General features: G+C 36.8%; 1 protein-coding gene across 1 annotated transcript in view; it reads right to left on the reverse strand.

The window, feature by feature from the left end:
- The window catches only part of LOC132142549 (mineralocorticoid receptor-like), a 76,305-nt gene extending 58,460 nt beyond the window's left edge, over positions 1-17,845 (reverse strand). Inside the window, exons 1-2 of the mRNA XM_059552502.1 lie at positions 17,490-17,845; positions 13,530-15,285 (exon numbers count right to left, since the gene is read on the reverse strand). Of these exons, the coding sequence (XP_059408485.1) occupies positions 13,530-15,265 (1,736 nt within the window). The 5' untranslated portion in view covers positions 15,266-15,285; positions 17,490-17,845. The remainder of the gene's footprint in view (positions 1-13,529; positions 15,286-17,489) is intronic.
- Positions 17,846-18,079: the final 234 nt, after the last annotated feature.

Here is an 18,079-nt window from a genome sequence, read left to right on the forward strand (position 1 = left end):
AACCAGTCTGAATGATTCACTCATGATTCAGACTGATTCTTCAACTCACTGATTCGATTGGAGTGAAAGATTGCTTTGACAACTCAAAGCTACACTGTAAAAAAAAAAGCCTGTGAATTTAACAGTAAAAGACTGTAAAAATGCTACAGTAAAAACCTTTTAAATCGTTAATGGTATATTCCCCTACTATATATGGTGAGAAACTGTATTGGGCATTACATCTAATTTTATGCGTTTTAATATTTACATGTTTTTGGCAGTTAAAAAAAAACATATAATTTACAGTGAATAACCGTAAATTGACATTCCCTGAATTCCCTGTGTTACATTCCAAATTTGATGTTTTTGTTGTTGTTGTTGTTGTTGAAATAACTATGTTTCTTCTTAGTTTTTTCTTATCAGTTTTGTATATTAGGGTTGTGTGTTACACCTAATGTTGTTTAATGAATGTTTATTGCATTATTTAAGTTTCATGTGTGTTACCATGATGGTGTTTAGTGTTTGTGTGAATAAGACTGTGCACCTTCTATGCATTTTATTATTTAAAAGCTGCTTGTGATGGGCTTTGGTTCATCATTTGACTTTCTCATCACCATCTGCATTTGGTGGTTATCAGTGTATTACAAAAGTACAAAACAAATTTCAGTACTTCAATAGGTTGGTATATTTACATTATATCAGTTAATGATATTATGGTATTTAACTGTAAATTTAAGTTATTTATGTTGCTAACTTGTTTTTAGGGTAAAATTCCAGGAATCACAGCTGCCTTTTATTTTAATACAGTTTTTTTTTTTAACGTATTATATAGCTTCAGAATATTTGAAATATAGTGCATGATTAATATGACCTACTTTTATGTTGTTTTTGTGGTTTTCATCATTAATTCACTTGCATTATTTTGAAAAGAATATCCAGGTTATTCTTCTAAAAACTGTTCAATGTGGGGAAAGTAATATATGTTTAAAATAACATGAGGATAAATGAGTAAATGATGAAAATTTTCATTCCGTGATCTACCCCCCCCCCCCTTTTTTTTGGCAAATTGTTAACACTCTTACATGACTGTGTCCAGCATGTGTGTGTGTGTGTGTGTGTGTTTTTGTACGGTATGGACATCTGTGTGATGCATGGAATTGTTGGACTTATTTCTACTGTACATTAAAGATGGATCCAATCCCCAGCCATTCCTCCATGTGTTCTGGCAAACTGACATGAAGAATGGTGCTAGTGCTAATAAACCATCCTGACACAAATTTCCAAAACCTGGTGCATGTTGTTTTTAAGTATCAGAATGGAGGAAGCACTGGAGGCATGTTAAACATGTCAATAACAACTTGGAGACAGTTCCTTCTCAAAAGACTTTTGCTTTGCCAAACATGACTTTGCAACCAAGTGCAGGCGAGTAGAACATGCTGGCTGTGGGAATACAAAAAGCATTATTCAGATGCCTTGTGACATCAATAAAGTGGGTTCATGCCGAGGCTGGACATGGTGAATTGCTGTAAAAGTAGCACTTTTTGTCCCCAACCGCCCAATCGTTTAAAAAAAGGCTGATGAACATTGGTGGGGATTTGACCCAACAGTTACCCCACTGGCCTTGCTACTGCTCTACAGAACAAACAAGGAAATCTAGGTCACTACTGCAGCCTGGTTGGCAAAAACATTCCTATTTATAACCAGTTGTAATTGTATGACACAGACATTTCTGATGCAGTGCTGTCTACTCACACCCAAATGTAATATAAGTACATATATTAAATTTCCATATATGAAATATATTGTAATATAATGTAAAAACATCTTGTCATGTAATAAGCATGTGTAGTTTTATGAAATTGAAACAAATAAACTTACTATAACACAACAAGAAAGAATTGCTCCATTTGAATATACTAAGCATAAGTATTACCAGCAAAGACATACTTTCCCTCCCTAACAGGTCAGGAGTTTGAACTGCTGTGTAATGATATGCGTATGCACAAGAGACTGCCAGGAGGAAATAAAAATATTGCTCAGTTTTCTCTTCCTAAGCTCAGGGGACTTAGTGGTGACTTTAATATATCTCTCATTTTGGTATCAGCAGTATCTCAGATGTTTCTCCTAATATTCCTTAGGATAAATACAAGTAGACAGGTTGCTCTTTCTTTATTTTTTGGGTTAAATTGGGGTTTTCCACCTTTAATGGTTAGGAAAGTAGGAGGAGTGATGGAAAAATGAGACAAAAAGAAGAGAACAGGAGCAGGGAAGTACCTTTAGCTGGGACTTTAGTTGTGCCTTCACATCGTTGTACTGCACACAAGGCTATGGTTCTGACCGAGGTTATTCTATTGAGATCTCTTCTAAAGCTTTACACAACACAAATGTGAGACCACCAGTGTCTCTAGCCAGGATGGCCAATCTGAGCACAGTCTGCAAGTTGATGACATATTTTCTAAAACTTTAAAGGAGACAAATGTAAGACCACTAGAGTCATTTGTTGAGGAGAAAAATCTGAGCACAGTGTGTGATGATGGTGAGATCTCTTACAAAACTTTAAAGGAGACCTTTGTGAAAGTTTTTGTCTCAGGAGTGTGAGAAGCAGGAGACTGATGCAGAAGTCTCTGTTTGATGTTAAAGTAAACTCATTTCTGTCTAAGAGAAATATTTGAGATGATCTCACTTTTGATTTTTCTTTCCTTTGGGCAGGCTGCTTTATTTCCTTAAGACAAAACAAACGGCCACACGTCTCTCTCTCTCTCTCTCTCTCTCTCTCTCATTAGGCAAATACAAATATCACATAAAAGAGAGAGCGCCTGTCCCTAAATCACTGATGACAGTAGAAACAAAAGCAAGCAGTAAACAGAATGTGAAGTTAGCCAAGTACAGTGTGGTGAAATGTGGGGATTTGGCATACTCAGCCCCGGGCAGCCTTAAAGCTGTGTATCAGGTGTGCAGAAACAACACAACACTGCCACAGGCTCTGAATACACTCATGAGTATGAGGTTCAAAATACAGGTGGTGGTGCTCAATGTTATTGCCACAGACAGAAATCTCTATTGAGATGTTGAGGCATACTTCATATCGTGTACGGCCGTACTGTAACTAGACACCCGTCGCCTATGTTATTCGTCTTTGCCCACTCTTTGTTGAATAGTTTTAAGATATTGCAAACTGCATGGAAGCTGGATTCTGCCCAGAGTTGAAAAACAAGAAACATTTTTAAAATAAGAAATAAAGACAAACTGTGAAATATAAAGTTGCAATAGTGAGATGAACAGTGATTTGTAATTGTGTAAAATAGTCTTTAAAAATCGGCTGCACTCTGCCAGAATGTTGTCAATGGGAAGAAGGTTTAGCTTCCAATATGACAGTGACCCAAAGCACACAGCAAAACTGACACACCGTTGTTGAAGGAGAAAAAGGTGAATGTCCTTGCATGGCCTAGTCAGAGTCAAGACTTAAACCCTATTGAAAATCTGTGGAATTACTTGAAGAAGTTGTAAACATGAGATATTAAAAGGGTTAGTTCACCCAAAAATCTAAATTATGTCATTTATAACTCACCCTCATGTCGTTCCAAACCCATAAGGCCTCCGTTCATCTTCTGAACACAGTTTAAGATATTTTAGATTTAGTCCGAGAGATTTCAGTCCCTCCATTGAAGCTGTGTGAACGGTTTAATGTCCATGTCCAGAAAGGTGAGAAAAACATCTTCAAAGTAACCCAATTGACATCAGAGGGTCAGTTAGAATTTGTTGAAGCATCGAAAATACATTTTGTTCCAAAAATAGCAAAAACTACGACTTTATTCAGCATTGTCTTCTCTTCAGTGTCTGTTGTGAGAGAGTTAAAAAAAAAAGCAGTTTGTGATATCCGGTTCGTGAACGAATCATTCGATGTAACCGGATCTTCTTGAACCAGTTCACCAAATCGAATTGAATCGTTTAAAACGGTTCGCGTCTCCAATACGCATTAATCCACAAATGACTTAAGTTGTTAACTTTTTTAATGTGGTTGACACTCCCTCTGAGTTAAAACAAACCAATATCCCGGAGTAATTCATTTACTCAAACAGTACACTGACTGAACTGCTGTGAAGAGAGAACTGAAGATGAACACCGAGCCGAGCCAGATAACGAACAAAAGATTGACTCATTCTAAAGTCATACTGAATAATTTTGCAATAGTGATGTACAGTTACATTACAAGACATTAACTCACAGCTGTAAATAAATTTGCAAGAGTGAGATATAAAGTCATATTGTGAGACAGTGACACAGTTGGCAGATTGCAAGCTGCAGTACAAGAAATAAAATTGCAGTTTCCTTACTAGTTTTACTCCAAGGAAACAAGCTTTCTTAAAACTGTGCTAAATACCTATAAAGATTCAAGATTCACATGTTGCTGTTTTAACCCCACATACCACTTTTCTTTCCTGTAATAGAAGCCACTGAACTTCCTGCTGAGGTTTACTCTTGTATGAGACTGCACTCCTGATGGGTACACTTGATATTGTGTCTTTTCTTTAAAGTGCCATCTGACACCTTCCCGTGTCTTTTTACCTGCTGCTTCTGTGTGTCACTGGCTGTGTCCAGGGCATGCAATGTTTATTTTTAAACCCAGTGACTTATAGCTCAGTCACGTCACAAAGGCTATTCATTTTTATGGGCGTAACTCAAGACCCAACAAAACCCATCGGAGCTTGTGTTTGATCTAAGTTTGCTTTCTAGGTCACGTCTGATGCCACAGTGTTGACCAGTTTGAAAGATTTATCAAGCAGGTATGCTCGGCCTGTTTTAGTGTAGCTAAGTAAAATGCATGTAGAAAGTATTCTTGCTCCTTTCTCCCCCGCCCCCCAACACACACGCTTTGTCAAAACCTCAAGCTGAAAAATTACCATTCAAAGTCAAAGTGCTGTTTGATTAATGGCTGATACACCTGGTTTCATCCAAAACCTAAACTGCTTTTGACGGTGCTAAAGGTTTTTCACAACTTAAGCAACCTACAATTTGATGTGAATGATCAAGTTACTATTTTGTTTGTGCAGTCATGCACAGCTAACAGCAGAAAACAGCAGTGCTGTGACTCTCCGTGAGAAGTATTGGAGGTCACATGACCTCCCTATACAGCGCTATTGATTCAAATGAATCAAAGAATTCATTCAAATAACACTCTGGGTTGTTTGTGGAGTCTCGGTCTCTGCTTGCAACTCACTGCTTGAAAGAATTTGATTGTATTCTCTACTAAATCCTTATAAGGAACAATCACATGTATGAATTCATAACTCAGATCATATTCTTTTTAATTACAGTTTTGGAACTCACGTGCACATTACAGGACTGACTTAAATTGTCATTTTCAGTGTAATAGTCAGTCTGCAAAGATGTCCATACAAAGTGTTTACACAATAAGTTAAAGTCACTTATACAAAGACACTTCTTAGTTAGGGTGATACTGTAGATCCAGATGATTTTCATCTTACTGTCATTAATTTTTTATTTATTTTTTAAAGGGTTTATTGTGTTATTTATTGTGTAGCTCAGCCACATGCTAGTTAAATAATACAGATTTTAATTGGTGTGAAGAATTGGTACTGGGGTAATGTAGGTGTGTTTGCCAGGACTACCTTGAAAGAATCTGTCCCAGCATCAACAAATGCCATTTGAGGAAGAAGTTCAAATGAGGACAGCCAATACAAACTCAAAATCCCAAGCATACAGTAGCTGCACTTTCAATAGAGTGCAAAGCAAACCTGTGTGAGCATGTGTATGTGTTGCATTCAATAGAATTTAACACGATTTACAATAGGCCAACTATTAGTTTGCTATTGGCAAAATTACAATGGAAATTAATTGAAGTACAACAAATGTCATCATACATTTTGATACACTATAATTATTTAGAAAAACATAAACAACAGGCCAAAAGCATTCAACTTTTTTTGGTATTGCTGGATTAATTATTTGTTTTATTCACCCACATTTAGGAGATTAGGCTACCTAGCATGCTAGGTTAACCCTATACTGCAGCATGCTTAAATATACAGTTCACCCCAAATTTAAGATATTATTATTCACTCATGTCAGTTCAAACCTGTATGAACGTTTTTCTTCTGCAGAACACAAAAGAATGTATTTTGAAGAATGTTGGCAACAAAAAGTTACGACAGACTTCCACTGTAAAAGCATTTCTGTAGTGTTTCTCAGTAAAAAAAATCAAGTCACTTTTAAAAAAAAAAATCTAACACTTTTAAACTTTTTTAAAAGTTAGAAAAGTATTTAATAAAGGGTGAACAGATAGGACAATTAGGATAATTAAGTTTTGTAAAGTTTGCGATTCAATTGTCAGGTAGAACTGCAAAACAATGCTGCTTTCCAGAGACATTTGTCACTCCCAAATAAGCATTAAAAAAAAGTTTCCAACACTTTTCTTTCTCTCAGGTGTAGGATCCAGATGAAACTCTCAACATACTCCCCACACTTCCCACTTCCTTTTCCCACTTCTTTCTATTTCTGCTTCCTGTCACAAATGAACAGAGGTGTTGCCCGTCTGCAGCCCATCATGCAGAGGGCCAGATATTGTGAGGTTGGGATTTAATTGGTATATTAGTATCCAGCCACATCCAAATTTATCAAATTTAACGCTGGCCATTAATTTTGTAGAAGAACATACAATTAAGATCTCATTAGTGCTCTCACAGGGATATGCCCTTTCATCTGCTGGAGGAACATTGAGAGTTGGCCTAACTCCAGAGTAAAGACCTCTCTTCCTCCTGCACTGCTGTTTCCTTAACATGCCTCCTCTGGCAAACTCAGTCCAGCCATGGAATTCTGCTTTATAAAGAATATTTATTCCTTATATTAATTTTTAAATCTTAAGACTTTAGACCGAACATGCAATATGGTTTTACAGTTTTATCATGCTCCTTCAGTTTAAAGTAGCTTATATTTCTTGACAGTGTAGTGGACAATGTTCTGTTTGGTAACGGTTAAGGGTTGGTCTGGGTTAGTGCAGTTTGAAATTCAGTGGAAATGTCACTGCGAGTGGTGTGACTTGCTGCCCTGTACAATGCTGCATCACTCAATCACATAATTTTGGTTAAAGAGGATTTCCTTTCCTCTCTGTTGATACTGACTGTCAATCATTCTTATTGTATTCAAACAACAAACGGATTATTCTTTCACTTAGCATTTTAATAAAATGCATTCTACTGGTTACCAGGCATAACTAAATTGTAAAAAAAATTATAATAATTCATCATTATGTTTAACTTTTCAATAATTCTACTTGATTAGATTGTCTTTACTGCAATAACTACATTCAAAATGGTTCCAAATGTTGTAATGAACATATCACTGCAGGTTGTCGTTTTGTCAGTGTATAAAAGAAAAACAAAGGCAAGAAGAGATTTCCCTTACACTACCAAGCACAGCTTGAAGGCACCAAATGTTTCTCTTTCCCCACCCCCGCTTTACTGCCTGTGTCATATTCTCACATGCTTCTTTTTTTTTTTTTTGTTATAACATGTAATTAATTCAATAATGTCTTATAGTTAATACTTATACCAAAGATCTGTGTTTGCTAAAGAGTTCATATGATGAACCTATGATGGCTTATGAAGGATGCAACATAAAAAAAAAACATTAGAGAAAAGTGGGGAAAACTAAAATAAATTGAAAGAGTGGAAACACACAGAGATATTGACTGACCAGCTGTAATGTGTGATGTTGAGGGCCAGCTAGGGCCGACATGGCAGTGAGCCATCCCACTTCAGACTGTCATCTACTCTGACATTCTGGCTAAGCTGGATGCCATTAGGATGAGGGTGACTTTGATCCTGTCAGCAGTGATGTGACTCCCACTATATAGGTTGCCTTCAAAGTAAACTACTGTATCATTGTAACTTTCATAGCTTGTTATCTTTATTTCTATTTATTTTTACTCATACCTGACTGACATCCCACAAGAGCCTGAATATTAACCTTTAAGTTACAAATGGAAAAAGAAGGTTTTAGATCAGGCACTGCCTCTGTCACGCAATCATGGTTTGTTCAGTGCGTTAGTTATTGATTTAAACTCAGTGACAGCACAGAACCAAAAAGAGAAGAGAGGGAGTGGGAGATAGCGAGAACATCAAAACCGTGCTATACCCAAAGGCAAATTATTATGAGTGTCAAGGTTTTGAGTAAAAAACAAAAAAAACAAAAAAACAAAAAAGGATTTCTCTTGATCATAGATACCGCATGTCAACTTGTTTGCAGGGTTGTGTATGTATACAGTTAAAAAGTTTGGGGTCAGTATGATTTTTTTTTTAATAAATGTAATAAATGAAATGTTTCTTAAATTCCAAATAAACATATTAGAATGATTTCTGAATAATCATGTGACAATGAAGACTGGAGTAATGTCTGCTGATAATTCAGCTTCAGAAATTATATTTTAAAATATATTAAAATGGAAAATTGTTATTTTAAATTTTAATAATATTTCACAATATTACTTTTAAAAATATTAATTTTCATTTTATTTTTGATCAAATAAATCTAGTCTTGGTGAACATGAAAGACTGTCAAAAATTTACAAATCAAACTGACCCTGACGGCCTGACCCCAAACCTTTGAATGATGATGGACAATACTTTTACAGCAACTACTCATTCTGTTATACAGTCTGTATATATATATATATATATATATATATATATATATATATACACTGTAAAAACGAACTTTTTGGTATAGTAATATATATTAAATTAACCATCATAATTTTTACTTCATAAAATTAAAATTCAATGAGAACTAGAATTTCCTAAGTAAAATTTTAAATATCTACGCATTTAATTCATGTAATAAATTAACTGGTTGTAAAGAGTAAATCTTATTATATATTTGCTTGTAATATTTAAACGTTTCATAGTCACTTCACATAAACATAGTAATTTTAAGTAAATTTTAATCGAAAAGTATAGCGCGTTTGAATCCGCACATGCGTGTTTGGACAAGACACAGTCTAACTGCGCACTTTGGATCATCAGAGACGAATTGGCGGGCTGCTGCGTGGCTGCTTTTTGTCGTGTTTGAGGCTTTTACAGTCTATGGTTTGAGGTAAGTTTGTCTTTCTGTTTTACATTTAATAAAACATGGGTCTGTGTGGTTTTGATTGATTATTCTTGTTTATTTGACTCAATAAACATTAATGCTCATCTTATAACATGACCTCAATAGTAACCGTTTTCAATAGTTTCACAAAGCACTGTTTTTCGTGTAAAAATTTCAAACTGATTGGAAATTATTAGAAAATATTTACCGTTGTAACTGCTAGCTAGCTAAAATTAGGCCTTAATATTAATTAACGTAACCACTTTCCTGCTGAAGTAACGTTATACTGTTGACTAAGTTATGGAAAAGTTTGAATGTTCTTACTGAATATTGCTCAGGAACGTCTAACTTACACATAACGTTAAAGCTACATTTTTTTCAAAATGATCAACGAGTTTTAATATTTTTCCTATTTAAAACTTGACTCTTCTGTAGTTAAACCGTGTACTAAGATCGACAGAAAATTAAAAGTTGCGATTTTCTAAGCCTGTATGGCTAGGAACTATACTCTCATTCCAGCGTAATAATCAAGGAACTGTGCGGCCGTACCATGAGTCCAGCAGGCGTAATGATATGACGCAGCACCTGATAATAGTCCCCAGCTACCAGGCTACCGAGCTGGGGACTATTATCAGGCGCTGCGTCATATCATTACGACAGCGCTCGAATGCAGAATTGATTCCTCTTTCCCGTTTCCTTGCCCTTGAATGGACACATAAACACAAAATTGTTGTCTCGACAAGTATTCTCTCGTATATGTCATATGTGCACAGCTGAGAAAGAAACGGATATTTGTCAGGTTTTTTCGGTCAGTGCAGTCGGTCTTAAAGTGACAGCACACACTTAATATTATATATATATATATATATATATATATACCGTTTTCTTTGTCATTGATATAAATAAAACAATAAAATACAGCTTTAACAAAGCTTAAACTATATTTAATTTATACAGTGATTTTTATTACAGTGTTATTTTACATTTAGGCTTAATTATTAATTTCTGTACCTGAATATACTGTTAGACTTTCAAATAACTTTATTTAGTATTCATCTCTGCTTGTAATTTGCAGATTCTACCCGGCCTAAAAATCCTTGGCATCCATCTAAAAAGCACCATGACCAGAAGCACATTAAAACACGGATAAATCAACTATCAACTTACAGTGTAAGGCTCATCGCTTTCAGTTGTAAATTGCACTCATGCCTGTTGCGCATCCCCATGTGATCGTCAAGAAGGAGAAGGAGGGCGGGAGAAAGACTCTCCCCAATATAGTATGTGTGTATGTGTTTGTTCATTCTGTTGTGATAATGAAGTCACTTTAAATAATTTCAGCAATTCTATTTTTGTTTCTCAAAAGACTTATATTTTTTCTTCTAAATTGTATGCAGGAGGACAGCTGCAGTGACATCACTCAGCACATCATAAAAATACTGGTTGTCCATGGTGCTGATGGAGAAGATCCGATCAATGTATCCATCCTTCTTGAAGGGAAGGAAATGCTGCCAGGATGCGGCAATACTGCAAAGGCATGCATGCTGCTTATGGGCCTGATTTAACTGAATGCACCTTTGTCAAGAGATGACTGAATGTCCATTTTTGGGGGAAGAACATTTTTTGATGACTGAAAAATAAAACTGTTAAATTGTATTTTATTTGTGTGATTTGTGAAAAATATGGAGAAAATTATTTATGTTCATGATTATTTATAAAAAAGAAATTAGCAATGTTTACATAATTATATATAGTAAATGAAAATCTCAACAAAAAAAACTTAAATAAAATCTACTTATTTTACTTAATTAAATGGTAAGATTTACTTAATAATTTAATAAAAGCAAGCTTCCTAATTATAAAACAAGAAATAAACTTTACTTAATTTCTTTAAATAAATATAGCTTCTAAATTAAATGTAAATAGGTAATTTTTACTTAATTTCATCATGAGCGTTACGTTCAATACTAAGTAGATTTTACTTGATAATGACACGTGAGTTGTACTTGATATTATAGCAGTAAAATTTACTTAAAATATACTTGTGCAGATTGTTACGAGGATTTTATTAAGTAAATCTTACAAGTAGTTTTTTCAGTGTGTATATATATATATATGTGTATATATATGGCCATAACTACTTCTCCACCCACCCCAAAAAATGTACACATAGATTAACAATTAAATATCAGTATGCTATGTAAATCATAAACCTAAATAATTGACTGTACCCTAATAGCAAGTCAGAAGGGACTGCTCCATAATAGATGGTGCTACAGTGGTGAGCTCAGCTTTAATCCGCACCCTTAAGTAAACACATATATATATATATATATATATATATATATATATATATATATATATATATATATATATATATATATATATATATAATTTTATTTTTTTATGACCTGTTTAAATAACATACAAGTTAGACTCAAAACTATAGCACTTTAGTCACAAAATACAAAGTGCCAGAAAAAAGAAAAAAAATGCAAACCTACATACAACTGACATATTTACATTTTCTCATTAGCCAACTTAGCATTACATATTTTCTGATATCATTAGGGTGTTTAAAAAAGACACACTATTTTGAATGAGTGCTTGGCTGACTGTTTCAGAGGACATCTGTGATGGGGGAAATCATTAGCAATGCTGCTAGAGCTTGGCTATCTGTAATTGCCTCGTCTCAGAATAGCATCAAATGAACACATTCTGAAAAAGGGGTTCAATGTATCACTCAGTTAACTCAAACATCTAAATCTTATAAAGTTTTGACCGTCAAATGGGATATGCTTTATAGAACTGTTTAGGACTTCCTGCACTTTGCAAGCTTGTTAAAGGAATTATGCAACCATATAATTTAAAGTCTGGTAAGCAAACATTTATGGGGCTGTTTACACCTGGCCACTTCATGCGTTTTCTCAGATCGGATAGCTATCTGATTTATCAAAATGGTTCCATTTACACCTGGTCACATGAATGTGTTTTTGCGAAACGGATTTAAATCTGATCTTCAATTCCCGCGCTATATGCAGATTTAATGGAGTGCACGTCACCGAAAGCAACAGATATGAGCTGCATTTTATTGATCATCAGCTAAAATTTCAAAATCAAAGACCGCAATAAGAGAGAGCGGCAACAGCACTGGTAAGATCATTTCGTTTCTCTACTATTAATGATGATGATTGTGTGTTAAGCGTTCGCGACTTACTTTCACTTTGATTTGCGATAGTTTGCACGTTGGTTTAATGAATATATGCTCAGCTTCTCATCTGGTGGTGCGTGTTCCAGTAGCGTCGTCATATCTGGCTATAACATTACATATAGCCTATAACACGCCCTCACACGTTTATTTTTTTAGCATTTTGGGGAGGAGTACAATTTACATATGTGGTTTTAACAACCAGATGCATTTACACTTGTCTAGTTTTGTCTGGAATGCGGCCCAGACCACCTCCTGAAGTGGTTTGAGCGATCGGATTCAAATCCGTCTCAAATGCGTTTCGGAGGGCATTTACACCTGGTCTTTTCACGATCGGATAGCTATCCGATCTGAGAAAACGCATGAAGTGGCCAGGTGTAAACAGCCCCTATGACTTCAGTAACTGGCGAGGATTTCCTAAGGCCCACTGTGGTTGATTATAATAGACAAGATCACAAATAAAGTGGTCTTCGTGTTAATTGGACACTACATATCCAGTTCTGCTTTATTTTTCATTTAGAATTGAAGCACTGGTTAAAAAAAAAAAGACTCATTATCCAACTTTCTGTATTGTTCAATCGCTACCATTGTTTGTTCAAAAGCCTTTAATAAAAACTGCTTGTTTATCATTGTTTATGAAAGAAAGGTACTTGACCTACCATTAATTATTTATGACATCGGTGCATAATAACAATATGTATTTTGTTGCACAAGATCTTCCAAGGCCTTCTGATAACAACACAGTAAGTCATGTTTATGTTCACAGACACAAACAAAGTTCTGATAAGAAGGAAACTTTGCTTCCCTCCTATGTGGAGCTTAGTAGGACACTTGCCCTGTAGTGTTGAGTTGAGATCACATGCTGGTCAACTGTATAAGTGTAGATTTAGTGCACCACAAAGTCTGGCAAGACTTCCCATTAGAGTGGACAGGATGTTTCAAGTGCAAACCATTTGTCTGGCAGTTAATTATATTGACTGGGAGCTTCCAGACAAATACAATTGATTTAGTCTAATTCTAGCTAATTGTCTCCATAGCATTTGTAAATTTTGCTTAATTCTCACATGGTTTCATTTGTTCTTTGTCCTTTTTTTTGGGGGGGGGGGGGGGGTGTTAGAATTGATCTAATGTTTGAGTATAAAACAACAGTACAACTTTGAAAAAGATTTATAAACATGGCCCTTAACATTTTGTTGCAATGCATTAATAAAAACACACATTAATAAAAAGTGTGTCTTACCTTTCCATGTTTTCTGTAAGGCAGACTGAGCCCGGATAGCAATCCCCTCTGGCAGAGAGAGGCCCCTGTGACAGGTCTGGGCGAGTTTTCCATGTCTCCATTAATCCAGTAACTGGAGAAATTAGATTCAACAAGGGGTTTGTCTGGTCCCTCAGATTACGGCGTGAAAACGACATTGTTCCTTGCGCTCCAATCTGGTAATGAAATGAATGTCCACCTGAATTAACGCCAACAATAGCTGACATGGGCACATTATTATTTTCTTGGTAATAGCTGCCATCATTGGCTTCCTGTTTAATCCCCTTGGGCAGGCCATTGTTAGGAAACACACCAGGTTCATAGTCGCCATTCAGAGACAAAACAGGAGGTCCCAAGATCCCAGAAAGACTATATTCATCAATATTATCCCTCAGTGACAAGTATGTGGTCTCTGTAGAAGGAAAGCAGCCTAGAGAATGCTGCGACTCCACAAACTGGAGGTTCGAACATGTCACCTCTCTGTTTGGCTCTGTTTTTATGTGAGTTATGAAAGGAGAATCTGGCATGGCGTTCTTGCTGCTGCCTAGGCACATACTCCTGTAATCAGTGCCAGGTTCGTTTTTTATATATTTGGCCACTCCCATTGCATCCAAGCCGATGTTTAATATTTCCCCATCCACATTCTCTACCTTCGGGAACTCAAATCCCTTGAAGTCATGCTCTCGGCTCTCAGGGCTGTTGACATCATTTTGCACTAGGCCCAATCCACTTGGAGGGCTAGAGACCGAGAAGCCCCTGGATGAGTTCCTGGGACTGGACATGGTCATACTGCCAACGGTGGGCGGACTGGAGATGGATGGTCTAATGTTACAAGTATTGCCTCCATTTGTTGTTGGGCTTGAGACGGATGATCTCATATTGGTGTTACAGGAAAGCGGTGAGCTCACACTACCTATACTATGAGGGCTGGAAACTGGAGACTTCATTACACTTAGTGGACTAGCTAGTGGAGGTGACCCCACTATGCTGGACTTTACAGGGCTACAGGTGTTAGGGCTAGTGTGTTGACCTTGGAATAAGTTGGTGTGGGCAAAAGCCAGCGACGGACAATCAGAGTCAAAGAAGGTGGGGCTGGTAGTCGACGACACCATGTTGTGTCCAGTAGGACTGGACATGGGTCCAGACCCATCAGTGCTGCATGAAAGAGTGTTGGCCACAGCACACTCCTTAGGACCACCATTGGGTAGCTGGGCCCCAGATGGGAATGAAGCTGGGAGAGTTTTCATCTTTGGGCTCCCAGTCGTTCTGGACTGCCTGTCTTCATTTGCTCTCCCACAAAGAGGATACAGTTTCTGTGGGCTACCCTGCCCTCCTGCAGTCCCTTGTTGGGCAAAGCCAAAGTCTGCTTCCCTGGCAGCATTCATGTACAAGCCCATAGACTCGGCAACAGTTTTGGAGAGCTCCTTTGAGTCTGTTTCTGACTTACGGTTGTGGAAGGAGTTGGTTAAGGAGGGAAATAGTAATGGTTGATTCTGGTTAACTCTAAGCATTGTTGTCTCTGTAGGTTTAAAGTTGTTGTCCTTGCAGACGGATGGCATGTTAGTGGCATTGCTCGAGTTAACAATATCCATGAGCATCTCACTGTTTGTCAAATTCTCTTCTGCAGAACAGCAGTACTCCATGGTGTTCGGCATCTGTGCAAGTTTGTTTTCTGGCTTTGCCCCTTCGCAGAAACTTTGGTAGCTTTTAGTTTCCATACCTGGATCATTTGATGAACCTAATGGACCAATGAATGAGAGATGTTTAGACTTTACAGTCAAAATAGCAGTATTTCGATTAGTAAAAAGAAATCTCATTATTCTGACTGTCAAACCAAATAGCACACACAATTATTATTCATTACTGGATGAATTTGTCTATTTGGGTTGGGGGGTTAATTACAGATATACTACTATTCAATTGTGTGATTTCAAAGAAATGTATCCCCAGATCCTCAGATTTAAATAGGGTGCTAATTAAATGGGATTCTTCTTTATGAGTTTGGGGGCCATCCCTCTCTGTCAGACTACTGTGCTTTCCCATTCTCTCCAGCTGAAATGTTTGTATTTGTACCAAACTATTTTTCCCACGTTTAATATGTTTTACCACCATGATGTGTGAATTCACTATAAATTAGTACATTTGTAAATGAACTGTGAAAGTCTTTGCTTTGAGCATTGCTGGATCCTGGCACTGCCTCTGCAGACATAAGGTGCAGTGCTCCACATTCAAGGTGGTTTCACAGAAAAAAACACTTTTTTTCCTAGCAAATCCCTGTGCCTCACAATTCTTTGTACGTTTAACTCTTAGTTTCTGGATTATAATAATTATTATTATTATTTAACATTCCTATAAAAATAAAAATTAATTTAACCCTTCTGTCCATTTTAGCAGTGTTACATTTAGTTATGGTGAAGTGCCAAATAAATAAAAAAAACTGTGGAGTGAGACTTTCAACACAGAGATGGTGTGAATGCAAAAATAATTGGTAAAAAAGAAAAAAAAGGTTTTAACGCATAGTGTATTCAATCAGTTTCACTTATGCAAGGTTATTTTATTTGTATTTTTAATGACAATGGCAAAAAAAGAAAAAAAACACTTATTTCCTAAATTGTTGACAGCACCAAGAGAAAGCAAACGGACCACCCACACGAGCATTATGAGAGGGACTGAAGACGCAATAGAACCGCTATGAGTTTAAACTGTCAGTCATGTACAGTAGCTACATACAGGGTTCTTACCATCTATACTAATACAATCATGAATAGCTCTTCAGACATACAGTTAGTTCATGAGGCATTGTACTTTTAAAAGCAAAGTAATATGGGGATGACAGTGCAACTTTAAACGTTTGACTTAGTTCGTTGTTTTTGTTTTGGATTTTTTTCCCTCGTCTTCTTCTTCCCACGATACCGTACTTCAGCGTGCAACCATTGGACAGAAGCAGACACTCTGTCGCCAAGAGTTTATCACGCCACTCTCGGATTGGTCCTCTGTCAGTGTTTTATTTTTATAAGCTTTGTAGCCACAATATTTCTTCGACATTCTTTTAAAACGTGTGAAAAACGAACTTGCTCTTTAGTTTACAAAAACTTCAAGTCAACTTTACGTGTAGGTTCGGATGCGTGATATTTCATGCTGCATTGCACAGAGATCTCCAGAATGATGAATGTGACGCAGTTGTTTCCTTTGCAAAAGAGCTCCTGTTTAAATATCGGTGTGATGCACTTTATTCATCACATGACGCCACGTGAATCAAGAATGCTTAAATAAGAGAAATAAATGTTTGCATGCATTTTCCCAAGAATAAATCTTATTCGCCAGTACTCTTACTGTCTGTGAACATCACATTAATCATTGTGTCCCATCTGGCTGAATAAACTTAAGTTGCACTCAACTCTAGATGCACTAGCACACAGTAAATAAGACAGGATGATGTTAACGTTACGCGAAATAATACTGCTATCCCTTGAAGTATTTATAACGACGCAACGAAGGAGATCGTGCTAAGCTATGATATAACTATTTAAAATTTGATGTAGGCTAAATTTGATGGAAAGCGTTTTAGCAATAGGAATAGCGATGTGTTAAACAGCATTCACTGACATAAATCCAGACGGCTGCATTGATTTATGTATTTTAGGCGAGAAAACGTGAGAAAAAATACAATCTGGTGAAAAGGGTGTTAGTTAAGGATACATTATTAACGGAATAATTGTATACAATTGTAATTTACATTGTTGTTGTTGTTTTCTGTTGTTTCTTTTCGTTGCTTTAAAGTGCACTTCATGCACAGCACAGGTCCTGTCAAGTTAAGCATCGCTTGTCACAAATGTACAAGTTTTAGACAAGTTTTAAACACTTCTGCATTTACAGTAGTTCATATATATAATAGAGGACTGCTCCGTTCTCCAGCGATATCATAATAATACGACATCTTACCGTGATTACGACATCCAGTTGTGACAGTTATCTCTACTGCTGGTCACTAGTAATCCAATGGACAAAACGGAGCAAATGAACCTAAACCGTGCCGTTAAGTTGTGTTTAGAAGTATTCCCAGTGTTTGCGTGTACTAGTTTCAGCTGTGACAGCTGAACGCACCGCTCACTGCCGCGCTCATGACGCGAGATCTTTAACGACAGCGCATCGTCCGCGTACAGCATTCAACAGCGACTTCACCGACACGTCCTGGCGTCTGTTTTCTGTTTACATGCACATCGCTACTAGATTGTTGAAGGCGTCCAACTGAAGACTAATACAAACAGCGGAGGACTCTGACAGACTTGCGTAGCGACGTCATTGTGTGCACATGGACCCTCCTACTGCAATGAGAGCTCGAGCGAGAGGGAGGGGGGAGGGAGGGGCGATGGGTACGCTCAGGTAGATACAGCTCTCCATCCAGAAGTAGGGCAAGATAGTTTGATTACGCAGCCGCTAACCTGTGCATCCAGGACAAATGGTTGTGCAAACATTTAAGTAAATGACCGTACTTGCTAAATCTTATTCAGTGTTATATAAAACCAGATTGG

This window comes from Carassius carassius, chromosome 6 (assembly GCF_963082965.1).
Source record: "Carassius carassius chromosome 6, fCarCar2.1, whole genome shotgun sequence".
Lineage (NCBI taxonomy): Eukaryota > Metazoa > Chordata > Actinopteri > Cypriniformes > Cyprinidae > Carassius > Carassius carassius.